Source organism: Pagrus major, chromosome 22 (genome assembly GCF_040436345.1).
Source record: "Pagrus major chromosome 22, Pma_NU_1.0".
NCBI classification, from domain to species: Eukaryota; Metazoa; Chordata; class Actinopteri; order Spariformes; family Sparidae; genus Pagrus; species Pagrus major.
In genome coordinates, this window is record NC_133236.1 from 23,964,294 (window position 1) to 23,982,997 (window position 18,704).

At 41.3% G+C, this 18,704-nt stretch overlaps 1 protein-coding gene across 1 annotated transcript; it reads right to left on the reverse strand.

Annotated features, from left to right (window-relative positions):
* Nucleotides 1-242: 242 nt before the first annotated feature.
* med23 (mediator complex subunit 23) lies at nucleotides 243-18,131 on the reverse strand. Its single transcript, XM_073493125.1, has 30 exons — nucleotides 17,992-18,131; nucleotides 16,973-17,004; nucleotides 16,682-16,769; nucleotides 16,303-16,427; nucleotides 15,854-15,965; nucleotides 14,996-15,094; nucleotides 14,759-14,860; nucleotides 14,548-14,617; nucleotides 14,278-14,390; nucleotides 14,092-14,187; nucleotides 9,093-9,299; nucleotides 8,285-8,428; nucleotides 8,000-8,145; nucleotides 7,613-7,858; nucleotides 7,337-7,479; nucleotides 6,153-6,327; nucleotides 5,847-6,010; nucleotides 5,584-5,708; nucleotides 5,272-5,477; nucleotides 4,362-4,542; nucleotides 4,102-4,272; nucleotides 3,756-3,972; nucleotides 3,504-3,613; nucleotides 3,288-3,414; nucleotides 2,782-2,947; nucleotides 2,557-2,629; nucleotides 2,259-2,473; nucleotides 2,034-2,154; nucleotides 1,430-1,561; nucleotides 243-933 (listed from the first exon to the last, which is right to left on the reverse strand). Exons 1-30 carry the CDS (start codon nucleotides 18,040-18,042, stop codon nucleotides 712-714), a joined length of 4,179 nt encoding a protein of 1,392 aa, XP_073349226.1. The 5' UTR covers nucleotides 18,043-18,131; the 3' UTR covers nucleotides 243-711.
* Nucleotides 18,132-18,704: the final 573 nt, after the last annotated feature.

The following is an 18,704-nucleotide window of genomic DNA, read 5'->3' on the forward strand; positions in this document are numbered from 1 at the left end:
AAGGTGTTTCTTCAGAGTGTGAGAGATGAGTGTGAGCTGACCTGACAGAGACACTGGCGCGCTCACATCACAGGTTATCACTGCTCCAGGGTAACACGGAAAACCAGCCAAGGAAAGACACCTGGTATAAAACCTAACCCTAACAGATTTTAGGTGGATTACAAAGACGGACAGGTGTTTTGAGAAATGCCAACCCGAAATGACGGAGGCTGAAGAACCATCAATAAAGAGTTGAACCCAGATATCCAAAATCTTTTTTAATGAAGAGTCATAATGTACAATATAAAAATTGACTACAAACAGAAAAATAAAACAGATGTTATGATAGTAATGAGAAATTCTGTGTATTTGTGACCTTCTTGAACGCAGCACATACTGAGAGCTGCACATTCTTGTATAGCTTGTTGGCTGTTCTGATAATTTACTACATTTTCTTGCAAGAGATTCTCCACTTCAAAGACTTAATGTATCAATACCTCAGAACTCTGTTAAGGATTAATTTGGAGAGTTAGACAGGAAAACACATTTTTACACACTTGAGTGAACAAGATTCAGTCTGATCTCTCAAAGTATCATCTCCATGGTTCTTGTTTATGAGAGTATAATAGGCACAATTAATCCAAGTCAAACAGAACAACAAATGGCAAAAATGTTTTTGTGATGTGGTTACATGTAAAAGTCAGTTGTCACGACTGTGTTGAGCTAGGTCGCCTACATAGGTGTGTGTGTGTGCTGTGTGGAGGAGGGCGAGGCGGCGGCAGAGGATGACGAGAGCGAGGAGGTGGACGGCTGAGGGGTGGAGGAGGAGGAGGTGGAGGAGGAAGCGGAGGCGGCGGTGGCAGCCAACGAAGAAGTCTCTACGATGCTGCTGTGCGTGATGAAGCGCAGGCGCAGCTTCATGGCCGGACGTAAAGTCATGATGATTTTCTCCACCTGGGTAAAAAGAAATGGAGACGAGATGATGACAACAAGTAGAAGTAAGGGAGAGAGAGATTTTATGTAACATCACTTATTTAATCACAGCTCCCAAAATATAAGACATATAGCTCGGGTAAAGTCGACTCTCAGTGTTCAAGAACTGCCTTGTCTGTTAAATTAATTACTTTAAAAGTCAATTTTAAGTACACTTGTCTGAGCCTCGAGGACAAAGCAGAGCCACAGTTTCATCATCTCTAATTAACTCTAGTGTCAGGTCTGGACCTGGTGGGGAGTTGTCTTACAGCACAGGAGGTGACAGCTTCAAACTATAAATGGAAACCGGGAACAGAAAACTGTCTCCTGAAGAGCTGCCGGTTCATAGATGCCATCTGACTCAAAGTCTGGGTGACGGAGGTCTCCATTCGTCTCCATTTTTAGCTTCACGTCAGTTTGTTATTTTGTTGTATGAGCTTGTTGCCGTCTACTGTAGTTTAACAGAAGACAGCCTCACCTGCTCCTTCACGCTGTCTCCAGTGTACATGTATTTGATGTGATAGAGGAAGTCACAGATTGGATCCATGTAGCTGAGATGTTGGGAGTGCTGGTCCACCGCCTGGAGCATCTCATAGAAGGCCACGCCGATCTGAAATACAGAAAGTTAAAACTTAAAACAAAGACATAAATCTTAAGCTCTTTTGCTGCACTTGTTATTGGAACTTAGGCCGAGGCAAAATCCAAATTGTCCCACCCTAATATTGCAATATTTGATAATGCCTAACGTAGGCCCAAGACTTTTAGAGCTGCAAAAATCAATTTGTCAATTGAAAGTAAAGTAATCGCCTTCTATTTTGATAATCTACCATTTGTTTAAGTAATTTTTCAGGCAAAAGTGTCGAACATTAGCTGGTTCTAGCTTCTTAAATGTAAGGATTTGCCCACTTGTCTTTGTCATTCATGATAGTAACTGAAGAGTCTTTGAGTGATGGTAAGGACAAAATAACCAATCTGAAGACGTCACTTTCAACTTTGGAAAATAATCTTCAGATTAATAGATAAAGAAATAATAATCATTACTTTTGCCATCTAATAATTTATGGTCAAACTTCTCTGTGTACCTCCAACATGCATCGGGTCCTCTCCTGCTGGAAGCGCTGCAGGAATGGCCCCACCAGGTGATACACGTAGAGTAACTGGAACTCTGTCTGGACGACGGGCTTCAGTGTCTCTGACAGGAATCTACAAACACACACACAGCCACACATTTATGGTGACACCAGAGCCATAAAGAGCACAAAGGAGGACATGAAGAGCGAAAGAAGAGAGTAAAAAGACTTCCTTACTTGGGGATAAGAGACAGCTGTCCGATGGAGGAGTGATGCCAGACAGCGTGCGCTAATGCTAGCACATAGCTGCAGTTCATTTCACTGTAGCTCTGGTGGCAGGCTGTGAAGTCCAGCAAGGCGAAGGGACAACCTGCCCACTCTGTCTCAGACGTCAGCGCCGGAGAGCTAATCACAGACACAATGCGGTCGTGGAGGACGATCCAGTAGGGCTCCTGGAAGTGGGTCATGGTGAACAAAATCAGTGCTAATTCATCAAACAGTAAAGGAATGTGATGATCTTTTATGTTTTTCTTACAGGAAGTGCGGTGATCACAAGCCCAATGGCATTCATCCAAGCTATGATGCTCTCCCTGGGAACCAGAGGTTGGCTGAAAGGTGAAAGAAAACATTGTGTGACTCATCAATAATTCAAACTCTTATATCACCAGTACAGACATCCAAAAAATACGACCAAAAACACACAACGCTCAAAATGATCTCTTTAACAGTCTAAAGATGGTAAAGCATTTGTCTATCGTACCTCTTCAACACAACGTTGAGCAGAGCGTTCCCGACATCTTTTCCAGGCACGGCCAAAGCCATCAGCTCCACACAGGTGACGTGCAGGGCGTGGGCTGCGGGGTTGGGGAACTCGTTGAACCTCCAGTCACAGTTGGGGAAGGGGCCGGGTGACTTGCCAGCCATGGGTGAGAGAGAGTTAAGGAGGCCTACCGGTCACTGGAGAGGAGGGGCGTGAATGTTTGCTGCATGATTACACACCATAAAACATTTCCATCTGGTTTTCAGTAACTCCTCTCTATGTAACAGCTACATTGCCTGCAATAAAATAACCTTGAATATTAAAAGCAATAACTACGTGCCTTTAAAGCAAAGAGGCACTCAGGGACACTACAAGTATTGGCAGTAAGGTAAATATATTATTCACGTGGCCTAGAGGCCTGTGACTTTATTAGCTAGTACCAGGGTCAGTTAGAGAGAACAGTGATAGATACATCTGCCAACAGGGGGAGATTAATGAAAGGATATTGTCCACCAGGCGTCCAATCAGCTTGCAGTAGTAGGTGTCATCAGGGATCCACACGTTGTCCTCTCTTGGGTTCATGCCAAACTTCAGGTAGGTTTCACTCAGGCACCAACCTGGGGTACGGTTGTCCTTTAAAAAAAAGGAATACAATGTAAATATAACCAATAAAATAAAAAAAAATAATAAAATGTGTGTCTCTTTCTTCTTCCTCTGCCTACCTTCAGTGACGACATGATGGCGTGCACAAGCTTCCTCTTCAGATTGGTTCTGTCTCTCAGATGTCGCTCGTAGTAGTGAAGTGTGTTGTACAGGTAGGTGACTGGGCGGTCTGCACACAAACACATACATAAACATACATTTCATTCATCTCCCTTCTTCCCCTTTTTTATCCATGTAATTTATTGCTGTTTCCCTATCTCACTCTAAACCTGTTTCCTCTTTCATCCACACAGTCCTTTTTCAAGACTCACCATGGAACTTGTACAAGCCTCCCAGATGATCGAGGAGCGTTTCCAGAGACTTGGAGACAGGAAGGAGCTCCAGGAAGCGGTGGATGACGATGTCAAAGACGGGCAGGAAGCGCAGGCACACGTTGCCGAAGTAGATGGGCAGGTACTGAGGCTGGAGCTGCATGGGAGGGTTGACTTGGTCTGCGAGGCCCTCGAAGTACAGCTTCTCTGGGTATTTCTGGTAAAAGAAAAATCAGAAGAATACTGAATGCTCTGACCTGGCTCTCTCTATTAATTTCTCTTTTTTTAGACTGAGGCGTTGTCAGAATGAGATGGATGATAAGGGAAAGTTCTGTTACATGTGTACCTTGTGGTAGCTCATGTGCTTGTTATGCCAGTCGCTCTGCAGCCAGTGCTCAGGAGCGTTCTCCTTGACAAAGTCATTAACTCGGTTCCTGAAGTCGTTGGGCTTCAGCAGCAGCAGCTGGATTATGAAGTAACAAACCTGAGCCTCATTGCCCTCGTGGCTGCGCATCGCCTGGATGAAGATGAGAGGAAAAGGGAAATGAGACAACTAGACCTTGTGAAACAGCAGACTTATTCATCTGTATGCAACTTTCTCCTCACCAGACACAGGATGAGTCTGTCCAGCGTGACTATGTTGTATTTCCAGACCATGTCGTTGAGAATTTCAATGCACTTGTTCAGCTGTTGCCCACCGGCAGATGTCGAGAACTCGTAGACAAGGAAGTCTGCAAATGTTCGCACGTGAGCCACCAGTGCACGAGCCCCGATACGCTCCAAGACCCTGAGGGACAGAAACATCAGGTTACAGTTCGCTCGTCATCCCACAAAAACACTGTTTTCTCCCTCTGGATCAATTAACTACAGATGTTATTTAGAGACTCGAGAATGCCCCACCTCGGGCTAATTAGTGGAAAGTTAAAATGCCAGAACATCAGTGGTGAGACACATTATTAACACATGCTTCACTCAGGAGTGTTTTGGGTACAAACGCAGGAAAATTAATTTGCAAGCCAATTTATACAGATTTGTTTTTAAGTTGACGTTTAAAAATATTTTTTCTGTTGATGAGCATGACACCTAATTACTTTCAGTGGTGTTCAAAGATAAAACAAAGGCACTGTTTGTACAATATCTGTGACAAGAGCTGCAACAATTAATCGATTAGTTGACAGCTATTAAATCAATCAACTATTTTGATAAGCAATCTAACTCTGAATTTTTTTTTTAAGAAAATAAAGTCGAAATACTCTGATTGCAGATTCTTTAATGTGAATATTTTCTGGTTTCTTTACTCCACTATGACAGTAAACTGAATATCTTTTGGTTGTGGACACAACAAGACATTGGAGGACGTCATCTCAGGCTGTGGGAAATACTGCTCAACATTTTCCCCCATTTTCATTTTATAGATCAAACAACTGATATATTAATCTAGAAAGTGGTCGACAGATAAATCAACAATGAAAATATTCGCTGGTTGCAAAGGTATTTTTGTAGGACATAATCATACCTGAAGCCTATCTGGTTTATGTGGTCCGTCTCCAGCAACATCTTCCACAGCAGACAGAGGAACAGTGGGGGTGATCCCTGCATGGAGAAGTGGGTAATGATGTCATTCTCATTGGCCATGGACTTCCACTTTCTGTACTCCTCTTCCACGTTCTTCTTCAGGTTGAATCGAGACTCCTGAGGAACATTGTTCTGTTTGAAGAATGCCTGAGGAGGAGGAGAGAGAGAGAGAGAGAGACGGTCGTTACGACTGGATGAATCCATCTGATTTGAATCTGTCGGCGTTATTCATGCCTCAGTGACCACAACGCACCTGTAGTGGAGCAGGGAAGCAGGAGAGTGTGTGTGAGGCCCAGTTATGAGGCGTGAAATTCATGATGGTCTGGAGGATGTCTTTACACCAAGTCCCATGGATGGAGTCGGACCCCGTGAAAAAATCTACACAGAAGAACACATAATGCAGAGGGTTTGACAAATGGCAGAAAAAAACAAGATAGGAGGGAAAGCAAAAAGGAAAAGAAAAAGACAGAGAGCAACTAAGGATTCAAGAAAAGAAAAGATCTGAGAGAGTGCTACCAGTGACGTGTGTGGCTCTGGCCAGGGTGAGGATCAAGGCTCGGTTCAGCTCCTCAGATTCAGCTGACAGAACCGTCTTTGGGTCGTTGAGGAAGCGCGTGAACTGGGGCTGCACTTCAGAGCTCCCCAAGGCTGTGATCAACCGCAGAGCTGTGCTCTCAACACTGGAGAAAGAGACACAGACAGCATGACTGTCATTCTAAAGATTTTTAGAGAGTTTTTTTTTATTACCATCAGTGGAGGTGGACACAATATAACAATGTGAGGATAATGTTGGATTTAGGTGAAAGTGTTCTTCCACATTACCACAGATGCAGCTGGTTCTGGTTGGTCTGGGGTACAGCTGCCAGACTGTGCAGATGACTTAGTAGCTGGACTCTGTAGTGCGGCTGGATGTGGTGCATCCTGTAGCTGAACATCTCCAGTAACGTGTGGAGGATTCCCCACGCGTGACACTTAAACACATTGGGCAGCAGCTGGCCTGAACAGACAGACAGAGTCACACTATTCAATATGTATCCGTTGCCCTGAAGGGAGACGAATTCATGAATAACACAAATGTTCTGAGTCAATCTGCTCAAAATGCAACCCAGAGGAGGAGCAGTGATGACTGAATATAAATTGGACTAAGAGATGCTGACAGACGTGCCAGATCACTCATAAAGACATTTCTTTCTTGATCATGCTCGTGTTCAGAAAGGCGATTATGCAATGGTGGAGTTTTAGAGACTTAAAAGCATAACTGAGATTATCCTGCTGCCGCCTTAAATGTAGCTGAAGTAAGAACTTCAAAGTGAATAAATACGTATAAATATATGTCCATCATGGGACACTAGGGGAAAGATGAAAGAATCAAAATGGTATATATTGTCATTAGTTGGGCTTGAATTTTTGACTTTTTTTTGGTCACTGATTTGTTGTTTGACCACTGTTTTGTAGCTGGAGCTTGGCTTCACTTAGTCATTATATCCACATTCCCAGTGTTTTCAACACATATATTTTACTTGGGCAGTCCACCCAGGTATATTAACAGCTGCCCAAGTGTATTTGGTGACCCATTTTAGCATTTTATACTTTTATTTTTGTACAAACGTGTTTGTCCATGTGACTGAGTGAGTGAGTGAATGACAAAGTTACGGGATTGGTCAGGGCAGTCAAGTAGCATTTGCTCACTGGCTCTTGATAGTTGATTTTTGAGTCTCTAGTCAATATTGCCGCAATATCGATATCGAGCTATTTGGTCAAAAATATTGCAACATTTGATTTTGTCGCCTGGTTCTCGCATTTATTAAGTACTTTTGAGGAGATTTCAAATCGGATAAATATCATGTATTGCGGTATAGCCTACAAATATTGCAATATTACTTTAAGGCTATCAACCTAGCATATTTTACACTGGTTCAGACAAGAGTGGTTATTTCAATCTTTTTTTTTTTTGCATTCTGACTGAATTCCTTTTTTGAGTGAATTAACATGTTTCAGTGACTCACTGATGAATCCTTTGATGCCCAGTGACTCGATCTCCATATAGACCAACAGTCTGCTGTATGTCTCTACCAGTGCAGGGGCCAGGGCAATGCTGGATTTGGCCTGGGCCAGTTTTATTACCCGCGTGGCAATACTGTGGATCAGACTGGAGGCAAACAGACAAACAGAGTGGGACAAAGAGACACAGAGAAGGTTAGAGTCATTGTCTATCATTCTTAAAATCATCAACATATACATTTTTAAACCCAATTTATCTGCACACCCCTTCCTTCCTCTACCTCATCTTTGCATGCACTGTGAGTGAATCCAGCAGGTTCATAGGCAGCGGGGTGACAGATCCCGATGCCATACAGTTGGTGCCAGGTAGGTTGATCCTCATAGATCCGTTCCCATAGATGGTCTCCACCAGGACGCCCATCGGCAGAGTGAAGCACTCCGAGTTGGTGCTGTAGGCGTTGCACAGCAGGGCGATCTTGTAATCGGACATCCCCAGAGTCTTGTTACGCAGCGACTGCTGGAGAAACCTAACAGATGGTAGGGGGATTAGTAGAAAGACGTTGTATGTATGGAGAGTTGTTAGGAAGCACTTGCATGTGGAAGTGCGCAGTTTTAAGGTATTTACTGATCTATAGCACATATGGGTCCAGTTATTTAAAGATACGTACTCATGGTGTAGTTTCAGAGAATGTGGTATTGGTATCTGGAGTTTGGAGTTGTCGTTCTGGGCTTTGCGGTTCAGGTGGATCCAGATGCAGGTCATGGCAAAGGAATGAGTCGACTGGGGCTTGTTAATGTCTGGAACTGGAATACACTGGAGTGGGAGAGAAATCAAAAATAAATCTGATGGAACTGCTGCCAATAAAAAGCGACATAAACAACAAGATACAAAAGACAAGAAATAACAGAATAAAATGGGGCATGAGTAAAAATGATCGTTGGCAGATGTGCACCTCTTTTTCTGGGTAGAGCAGGTCAAAGAGCTTCATGACAGGCAGGAAGTCGGCTAAGGCGTTCTTCTGAATGCTTCCCGATATGAACTGCAGCAGGACCCACATCAGGTGGTCTCTACCTTTAATGAGACCTCTCCCTGCAAGCTAGAGAGAGAGAAAGACCAACTCAACAACAAGGGACACATTTTTATAATTCAAACACTCACTTCAGAATACTTTTGTATTTGCCTTGTTAATTTTGCTTTTTTTGTTGTTTTTACTGCTGTGTGGTTTTGCAGTGAAAATGTATTTCCTATTATCAGTTACTGTTTGTGGATGTGATATTCATTGTTTTTACACGTCAGGTCGGGCAGATGCATCACAAGGATTTTATGACTTCTGAATAGTGTGTGACTGCAACTAAACCAATTTTATACTTATCTTAAGAAGGGTGAAATAATTCAGTCATAACTCTGGAGCCAGTGTAGCAAACTTAAATCTTTACTTGAGAATGAGTTTCTGCGTGTTGGTGTCATGGGATAGAATGAGCTACCTCCTTTAATTAAGGTCAAATCCTCCAGACTTTGAGGCACACGGCTGAACAATGGCTGCTAGAGAGTACTGCCTTATTAAATGCGACGTTTTTTAAGTTTTAGTTCTTAATTGATTGATATTTGTATCGTGAGCTACAGAGTCATACAGCTGTTGTCTTCTGTGACAGGATTTCCTTTTTTGTGTGTCTGTGACACTTCTGTGAAACCAAATCACATCTAAATTACCCTTCATTTGATAATTAACTCTTCCCTCCTCTACATCTCCCTCCTCTTACCTTCTGATGTAACGACAGCACCATGTGAGGGAAGCTTGCAAACTGAAACAACACAAAGAAGATGAGCTGGGAGGAGAGGTGCTGCCACAGCAACTGGCTCGTGCCCCCGATATCGGCGTCAAAGTGTTCCTCGGTCTCGGAGCGCTCCATGGCGTACACCACGAGGTCCACCAGCTGCTCTTCTAGCACCGGGCAACGCTGCTTTTGCTGGCAGGGGAGGAGGGGAGTGTTAAAGACAAAAAAAGAGGGCAGGAGAGAGAAGTTAAACGGAGAAAGGGAGGGAAAGACGTCCACGGACAGACAGACAGAGAAAGAGAAGGGGTGGAGGAAATGAGGAGAGACAGCGGGAAAGGAAGGGAGAGAATGAGAAGAAGATCATTGTTAAGTTACTTCACATACACATTTTCTTGTCAATAGATTCTCCAACAGTTGTCACACTTCAAAATCTTTTCATCCTTTGCATGCAGGACAGCATCTCCCTCCTGCTTCTGTCAGCTGGGTAAACATTCCTCTGGCCTCATGTCCAAATTAACCTTCAGCTCCAAATGTCCTTTTAATTCTACAGTGATGTTACTACGGCCGATTAGCACTGAACTCATAAGCACTGAACTCATAAGCTCATCCAAAAAAGTGATAATAATTACATTACAGTTTAAATTAGCTGGCTGGCTGATGACAACATACTCATAGAAATGGTGATTAGTGTTCATTAGTGTTCATTGCCCTTAATAAATAAACCAATAACCTAAATTACATTAAAATAATGTAACTAATGTTGATGCAAACATATTTTAGCATTGACAAAAGTTGACCTGTGCTCAGCAGACGTCTGGTGAAAGTATTACCTGGTTTTCTGAAATGATCCTATCACGTAGGAATTCATTCAAAATTTAAAATATGTGAAGCTCATTTGGGTCAGCAGCCAGACTTCCATGTATAAAAAGGGGTTTTGATGAAAGACGGGAGCAGAGAGGGAAGAAGGGGAGGGAATCAAGAGAAAGTATGAAAACTGGCAGGAAAGGCAGGTTATCGAGATCCTGTGGATGACTGCGTCGATGTGGCAGTATCAAACCAATGGACTGAAACATTATTCACAGACTATACTATTGACTACTGACTGACATAATGTCATATCAAAACAAGACAGTGTTCGTTTAAAAAATTTGAAATGACCAAAAACTACTAACACTGACATTTCCTGGTAACCCATGGTGAGAAACTTAACTTCACCCATCAGTGACAGAGCAGGAGTGTCATTCTCTGTAATGGCTACAACGACAGACTTAAAAGAGCCTTTTTCACACAGCATAGCAAGGAAACAGCACAGCACAGCACAGAGCAGTTCAATATGTCACAGCACAGCACAGCACAGCACTTAACACCAAACCAAACCAAACCAAACGGTGCAACGTGTTCCTGCATGCAGGCTAACGGGTCTGGAAAGGTGGGGAGGTGGTGTGACTGGGAAGAAGAAGAGGAGCTGCGAGGCTGACTGTCACCTCTCTTCCTCTGCCACCAAACACACATTTGCACTCTCACACAATCACACACACAAAAAGAGTGAGGGCAAGAGAAAAACAAAGAAAAAGAGAGAGAAAGAGAGAGGGATCCACAGGCACATCATCCACACTGTACAAAGAAATCAGCCCAGTGGCGTACCTAGTTACAACCAGAATAAACCACAGAGAGAGACAGAGCTACAGCTCCATATCAAGGTGAGTTTTTTAATGTATTTTAATGTAATTTTCACAGCAATATATCTGGTAGCAATTTAATAGTCTCTCAGCCCGCATTTATTCTAAAATGAGTACCGAACTGATTGTGATCACTGCGGGTCATCAGTTGTTAAACAAGAAAACATGTCACTCATCTGCCACTGACATTTCAGGCTCTGTATTAAATTATAGAATATATTGGATTCAGTAGTTGTTTTTGTAGAATCAAGATTTTATCATAATTATCACTTAATTGTGTACAGTAAGTGCGTCATATGAGCAGCTGAGAACAATATGACATGTTGATGGTTACCCAAACAAATTAAACTTCACTAAACATTTTAATTTGAGGCCTGTTGAATCACTTTGCTCATTTAGTAATTGGCATAAATAAATCAGATGTTAAATAATTGGAAAAGAAGCTGTTGCTTGCAGTTTATTGTGCACTGCAGCACAGAACCATTATTGAATATCTATTAAAAGGTGCAAACTGGAGAAAAAAAAAAAACAAGAAGTCAGCAACCACGCGCATCATCAACCAATGAATACCACAGCACACAGGTCAGACTACACTCATCCAGTCAGACAGCCAATCAGAAACACTCAGCAGACCTGGGCAAAACACTGTTCAACATAGAAAAACAAAAAAAAAATAAGCATAATGTTCATTTGGCTTCCTAAACCACACTTTGCCATGTCTTCTTATTTCTGTGACCTGCCCGTGCTCATGCCATTTAAATCTGCACGCTGCTGCTCAAAACTTTATAATTACAAAAATATCACTCCATCTCTTTAACCTGGAGAGACTCTGGAGAATGATTAAGTTTATATAAGAACGAAAGTGAAGTTAGCAGAGCATGAACATTGCAAATTACAAGCCACTTATTAAAGAAGCTGATATCATTTTGGCAGTTAATTGGCTGGATGGCACAAGTTGCATGGGAATAAGGTTCACTAACATACTGCAGCATCGTGGCACAGAAAGTTTGTTTAGACTGGAAGCAGAAGACATGACAATCAGAAAATCATTAAGGTCTACCAACTATCAATGCCTACCTTTGAAAATAAATACGTTTATAATGATAAACAGGCCTGTAGACTTCCTAATACACTGCCTGTTACAGTGTACTTGTTCAGGTTTATTGCTTGTGGTAGCCTGACCACTATTTAGTCAAAATGGAGTAGTTTTGCCCAGGTCAGCGCAACAGAAAGCAGCGTAAAGGTCAGACACGAGAGGACCTCGCTAACAACAGGCAAGGACCAGACTACATTCACACATGCAGTGCAGCAGGACTTGAAATGTCAACAGCAGGGTTTAAAATCAGAAATACTTCATGGGAGCCTGTCAGCTGGAACCATAGACGTATGTATTGAATGGCTGGGACTTTCCTTTAATAAAAACTGCAGTGTAGAGAATCTGTAACTATCTCAGTCCGGAAGACAGACTGTTATGTCGTTATCAGTTGGCTCAGTTTAATTTAGGAAAATCCAGGGTTGTAAAATAAAATCTAATTAAACGATGGAAACTGGGCCACAGCACTGCGAATATTCAATATAGCAAATGAGGTGTGTTAAATATGAACATAAGCAATTGCAATGATGCAAAAACATTACTGAGTATAAATTTATGCAGTAAAGCATCAACAGATCTGGCTTACTGCTCTCGCTCTCTCTCTATGAGCATTAGTGGTGACGAGTTAGTAATGGTTAATGTCCTGTTTTCATTTATAAAAGGCACTATCATAATAGGCCATTAATTCTATTTTGGGGGGATCAGTGTTTTCCCTTGAATTTAATTAATGTCATGTATGTGTATAAATAGTTGGAAAAGCTAGAGCAGCTAATAAATAATCAACACTTGATAATAAAACTTGCTGAAGAAGTCCACTGGGGACATACTGCAACCATAAGTCATTTAGTTTGTTTTGATGCTCTCTACATTGATTTCACATTCATCTGGCTTAGCTGGGTGCTGCGCCTAAGCCTTCTAATGGAAAGAAAAACCCCTGAGATATGACTTGTTTTGCCCAAAATATCGTCTAATATAGATACTGAATAATAACAGAAAATATTGGACATCCGTGGCTTTGGTCAATACACTTTTTATTGCTAGTGAACTTATTCTGCTGCATTAAAGACAGAGATAAGGCAGCAAGTGACGCAAACTGACGTCACTGAAAATGTCACAGGAAACGATTTATTTGCACTCCAACCTTTTATCTGAACAATTCATCCATGGTTAATGATCCGCAAACAGCCTGCCTTTCCACCAAATGTTGATCTGCTTGTCAGTCTGTGTGCCTACCCAGTATTAATTTGGCCACATCTGTCTCTTTCAACTATGTGTATCTCTATGAAGCCCTGCTGTGACCATTTCAAGCTCTGTAGCATTTCTCTTTACTCCATTTAAGTTTTCTTTTCTTTTTTTTTTTTTTCCATGTCCAGTTTTCCATATTTATGACATCAGACTGCCTAAAAAGCTAAGCGTCCGATGGGCTGGTTAGTTAGGAGGTCGGGCGACCAGGAGGAGGAACAACGACATACCTGGGCAATGTTCAGAGTCTAGAGAGCGCATGGCAGAGAGACGGACAAACACAACACACAACCAGAGAGAGAAAAGAGAGAGAAACAAAGAAAGAAGGAAACAGAGAGGGGGGAAAAGGAGAGACAGAGAGAGAGAAAGTGGTGACTAAGGAGCTAGGTTGTTCACTGTCTGTTCAGCACAGTTAACATCAACTCAGCCGATTCAAAACAGACAAGATGGAGTCTGGGTGATTTGTTCAAAATCAGAGCTCTGGTCTGTGTAGATTATTCTGTTAGCAACAACGATGAGAGCTGGTCAAACTGTGTCTGTGGCGCTCGGCGAGCTGGGCTGAGTTGAAACTGCATGAACCCAACAGGGAAAACTAACACCAGTGCATTATGGGTCAAGCACACAGCATAGGTTGCTTTACATATGGTTTTATATAGCTGTGTTACCAGGGCAACAAAGGAGGGGAGGGGTGTCAAAAGAGAAAAAACGGAGGGGGAGAAGAAGAGGGGAAACCTGAAATTAACAAAATGAAGGAACTATGAAGAAAAGGATGAGGTAAAGATGAAGAAAACAAGCGGCAGAGAGGAGACAAGAATGAGGGAGGAAGGAAGAGCGAGAGCAGGCAGGGAAAGAAGGGAGCAGATAGGAATTTAAAAGAAAGGGGAGCATGAAGGGGACAGGAGAAGTTAGGGCAGGTGGAGGGCCTGGTGCAGAAGCAAAGGAGCAAAAGTAGAAGAAGAGATTGTCATACCTGCTTGTTGAGTCCTAACATGTTGCACACCATTTCTCTCGAATATGGTTGCTCTAACACGTAGCGCAGCAAGCCCGTCTGTGGCTCAAACAGGTCCTACATGACAAACATATACAGTTTAATACTGTGTTTTTGTATGAGTGTGTGTATAAATCATTGTGTAATACATTTATGTTAATATGGTACCTTGTCAAATGGCAGCATGCCCTTCAGAGGGAAGCGGAGAGTTGTGGGGTCTAACTTCCAGGAGTTACAGATGGCCCCGCTGTTATTCACTACCGGTAACAAGCTGCATCGACCTGCACACATTCACACATGAAATAACTTAACAGGACTACTGCAAAACAGGAAGAGGAGAAGCAGTTTGCCAAATAACAGGAACCCATTAATACAACTCTACACATTGCAACTCTATAAACTTGATATGTTTTCAATCAATATTTTATTTTCTCTTACCACAGATGGAGTTGATTCTGGCAGTCGGTCTGAAACTGTCCTCAAAGTCTGAAATCAAACTGCCAAGAAGCTACAAACAGACACCGAGTGACAGAGAGAAAAAGAGAGAGAGAAAGCAAGGACGGATAAGAGAGGGGATAAAACAAAAATATTTGTTGGATACAGATGACATGGCTGCACACACATTTACACACAAGAACCCCACACTTACCCAGTGTGATAGCTGTCCCTCTGGATACAGTTTTCTGATTTCTGTGACGGCAAAGTAGGCTGGCAGGAGGCAGGCATTTCTGTCCAGGATATATTCTACCACCTGGAATACACACGGAGCAAAACATTAAAGTGATAGACTTGGTCTGCTTACAGATAATTCATTCAAACAAGCAATTAGAGTAAAAAAATAAAGAAATTATAAAGTGAAAGTAGTGAAAGATAGACAGAAAAATACCTCTCTGGCAGCCAGAAGCTGCTGGACTATAGCTGAGCTGACAGTGTTAGGAATGGTTTGAATTTTATCCAGTACAGGTTTCAACAGATCTCGAACACCCTGAAACAGACGTACACATTTTACATGAAAACAAATCTGATGATGGAAGATTTTAATTTCAACAGCTGTCTGTTAAAAAAAAAATTAAAATACATCAGACAAGAGACAAGAGGCCTAAAAAGGCAATTAGTGTCTTTTTTGGGATTACATAATGGAACTTCTGGTTCTGGACTTCTGGATGGAAGCTTCTAACATCCAGCAGATGCTTTTAAGAAAAATACTAACCAGGCCTACATAATCACTAAAAACTTAAAACTAGATTAAAGGTGCACTATCTAGTTTTTGAAGAAGAAATATTAATCTTCACTGACTTGATTTTTTTTGGCTAAATGAACTAAATAAACAAACTCTCTTTGTTTTCATGACTGAATTAACTGAATAAACAAACTGACCTTAAAGGACAACACAATTTCATACTGTTTTACTTTGTTTGTATTTGGCAGACCCCGCCACCTTTCTAGCTTCAAACAGTGTTCTGGTGACCTTATTTTCCTCTGAGAACAGCTTGTGTGCAGAAAAAAATAAATATTTCTGAGTTTGTTTTTGTTTTATTAGCTGATATTGTAAATGTTAAAATGCTTAGTTTGAATTGCTTCTCCAAAATGACATAGTGCCTCTTTAATGTGCTAACAGCACTCAAAAGTAAACATATACTGATCATGAAAAAAAAATAAAACAAAAGTACTAGAGGAAATTATCATTCAAAAGCTTCTTATCATTGAGCTTGTTGATGAATGCTGTGTTGTGCTTGTGTGAGACCTTGTAGTCCACTCCTCCGATTATCTTGCGAATCAGTCTGAATGTTAACGCCCACAGTTGGGTCCTCTCCCACTCCAAACTATCTGAGCTTATCAGAGCCACACACACCATCCTTCAGACACATGCAAAGAGATTCATTAGAGGGATGATTATGACAAGAACCAGACATCATAGATAAGACTTTAACAGATTAACTGCAGAGACATGTTAAGAAGAGTAAGGTATCATATATATGAAAAGTAATACTTTCAATTTAAGAATTTTAATAATCCATATAGAAGATCTGTTTTAATTTTACCTTCAAGGTAAGAGACAGTGACACTGACGCCTAAACAGAAATCTCAATAAATCTTAACCAACGAACGGGATAATACTAGACTCCGTCAAGCCCCAGACTAGAAATTAATGTATGCTGTACTTTCTGGGTGTGTACAAGTGTGTGTGTATACCTGGGCGTCAACAGACTGGTCTCCACAGCCATTGCTAGACAGTCATAGAGGAAGGAGATCCTTTTTGGACTGTGCTGGCTGTGTATAAACCGCACTATCCACTGTACACACTGTTCATGAGAATCCTGCAGAAAGACACAAAGACAATAAGAAAAACACAGAGTTAATCACTCATCCTTGGTGTAATCTTTGACTCAGAATTATAACTTGACACTTGACTAAAGAGGCGCAATACTGCTTTGCACAACTGAGACAGCTGACCAGGAGCAGGTTATTTTTTCATTTTTGAAAGGTGCTATACAAATAAAGTTATCATTATTATTATTATTATTATGATCAGTGTTATTATGTCTGAGCGTGTCTGTCTCTGTTTATAGACCTGCGGTAGTGTCCCCCAGTATTGCCTGAAGGCTCCAAGACAGCTGATCAGTTTGGTCCTCTCATCCTCTGGAGTGTCCATAAACATCCTTAAACACACAGCACACTTGTTATCTCAGCCTGCAGTGGTTTCAGATTACACAGTACACATCAAGCTGTACATTTTGACACATTATTGTTGACATATTATACATATAATGTTTGTCAAATCTACAGCAAGTCAGACCTGTTTTAACTGCATAATAACAAAACAACAGGAGGTGTGTGTTGTGGGTGTCTGGAGACAACTTACCCAGCAAAGGCCTCTTCTATCATCTCAGTTTTCTGCGGAAAAGAAGACAAAAATAAAATTTAGAAAAGGTTTTTGTGAGAGGACATAAAATGTGTCGACTCTTGGTGTGTCATAAACCACAAATATTCCTGACTTTTAAACAGATGTTGAAACTTTGACTTCGCCCAAGGTGAAACAGCTAATTGGTATTGTTAACATTAGTGAAGGATTGTTGTTCTTATAACGCAAGATTTTACAAAGAAGACATGACATTTCAGAGCAATGTATGTCGGTATTTCATTTAAATATGTACATTTATAAAATAATAATAACACGCACAATAAAGTTTAACCGAATAGTATTTCTGAGCCTGAGGGTCGTAACGTTTAATCAACCACTGTTCATTTTTGTACTTTCCTCTGTAGGCTCCTTTAACAGCCTTTACTTTCTTTACATAATAATAGTAAACCCATCGATAACAATTCTCACTGCTACAGAACAACACCTGATGTTTCTACAGATTACAGTGCCTTGCTCAGGGACTCTTGAGCAGGGTGGATGCCTGTCAGCTGGGGGTTTGAGTGCCAGGTTCAGTGCTATCAGTATGTTTATTCAAGCATAGTTATATTGCGATTTCTACTTTTATCTAGTGCTTTTCCACTCTCTTGATGCCCTTTTCCTTTTAACTGGCAAATAAAATAAAAAAAACACTAGCAACTTTGAAGCAAAGTTACAATTAAAGGCACTTATATTAGGTAAGGTGACAGAGGAGATGTGGGTTGTTGCACAGTGTTAACACTGCTTGTGAAAATTAACAACATTTCAAATGTAACACGCCATTGTTATGACGCACATTGTAAAGGAAAATATGCAAGATAATACTTGAATTAACTTGTAGCTGCCTAGCTTTGTTGCTGGAATTAATAATTGCAACACACACATCAGGTTCATGTGTAAAAATGTATTGAAAAAGGCTAACGTTGTCAGAAAATGCTAACTAATACTAGCTTTAAACCCAGTTATTAAAGATGCAAAATTACCACAACATCCTCAAAGATGCTCTGGAGCTGCGTTTCCATCGAGAGCGCCATGTTTGCACCAAAAAAGTGTCCGTTTTTAGCGAAACATCACGCGAATCAATGAGGTTAACCACTGCTTCCAATGGGCGCAGACGACGCTAACAACAAGCTACATGCTAACAGGCACCGGAATGAAAGCGCCGAGATACGCGCAACTGCAAAAACAGTCCGGAGACACAACAGAGACACGCGGTGCATAGTTCCGCTTCATTTTGTCACTATGACGTGTGTGCCTCGGTGATTATAGCATATGATAATTATGTTATTATGTAATCGACAGTTATCACAAAAAATATACAATTTCACAAAACGAAACAAGTCTGTGTTTTTCGAAATCTTTGATGTAATATAGGCGATGTGAGACACTGACACGAGTTGTCCGCCAGATGTCACTGTCGGCGATATTAATGAAACCACTTTTTACTCTGTGACGCTGTTTTCTAATTATTCCTGTCGTGTTTTATATTGCATATTAGGCATGCCAGTGAAATTGGTTGTGATTAAGGTGTGGCAGGGACAGTTTTCTGTCTGATATTGAACCCAGACAGTTGTGAAACACACAGTCAGGTTTTTCCAGATAACTCATTAACCTGCATCTTGGAACCGGTCCGAGAAGAAATATCACAAGGCAATGTTCATGTTTCTCAAGGTGCAGCAAGGTGACTTATTCTATA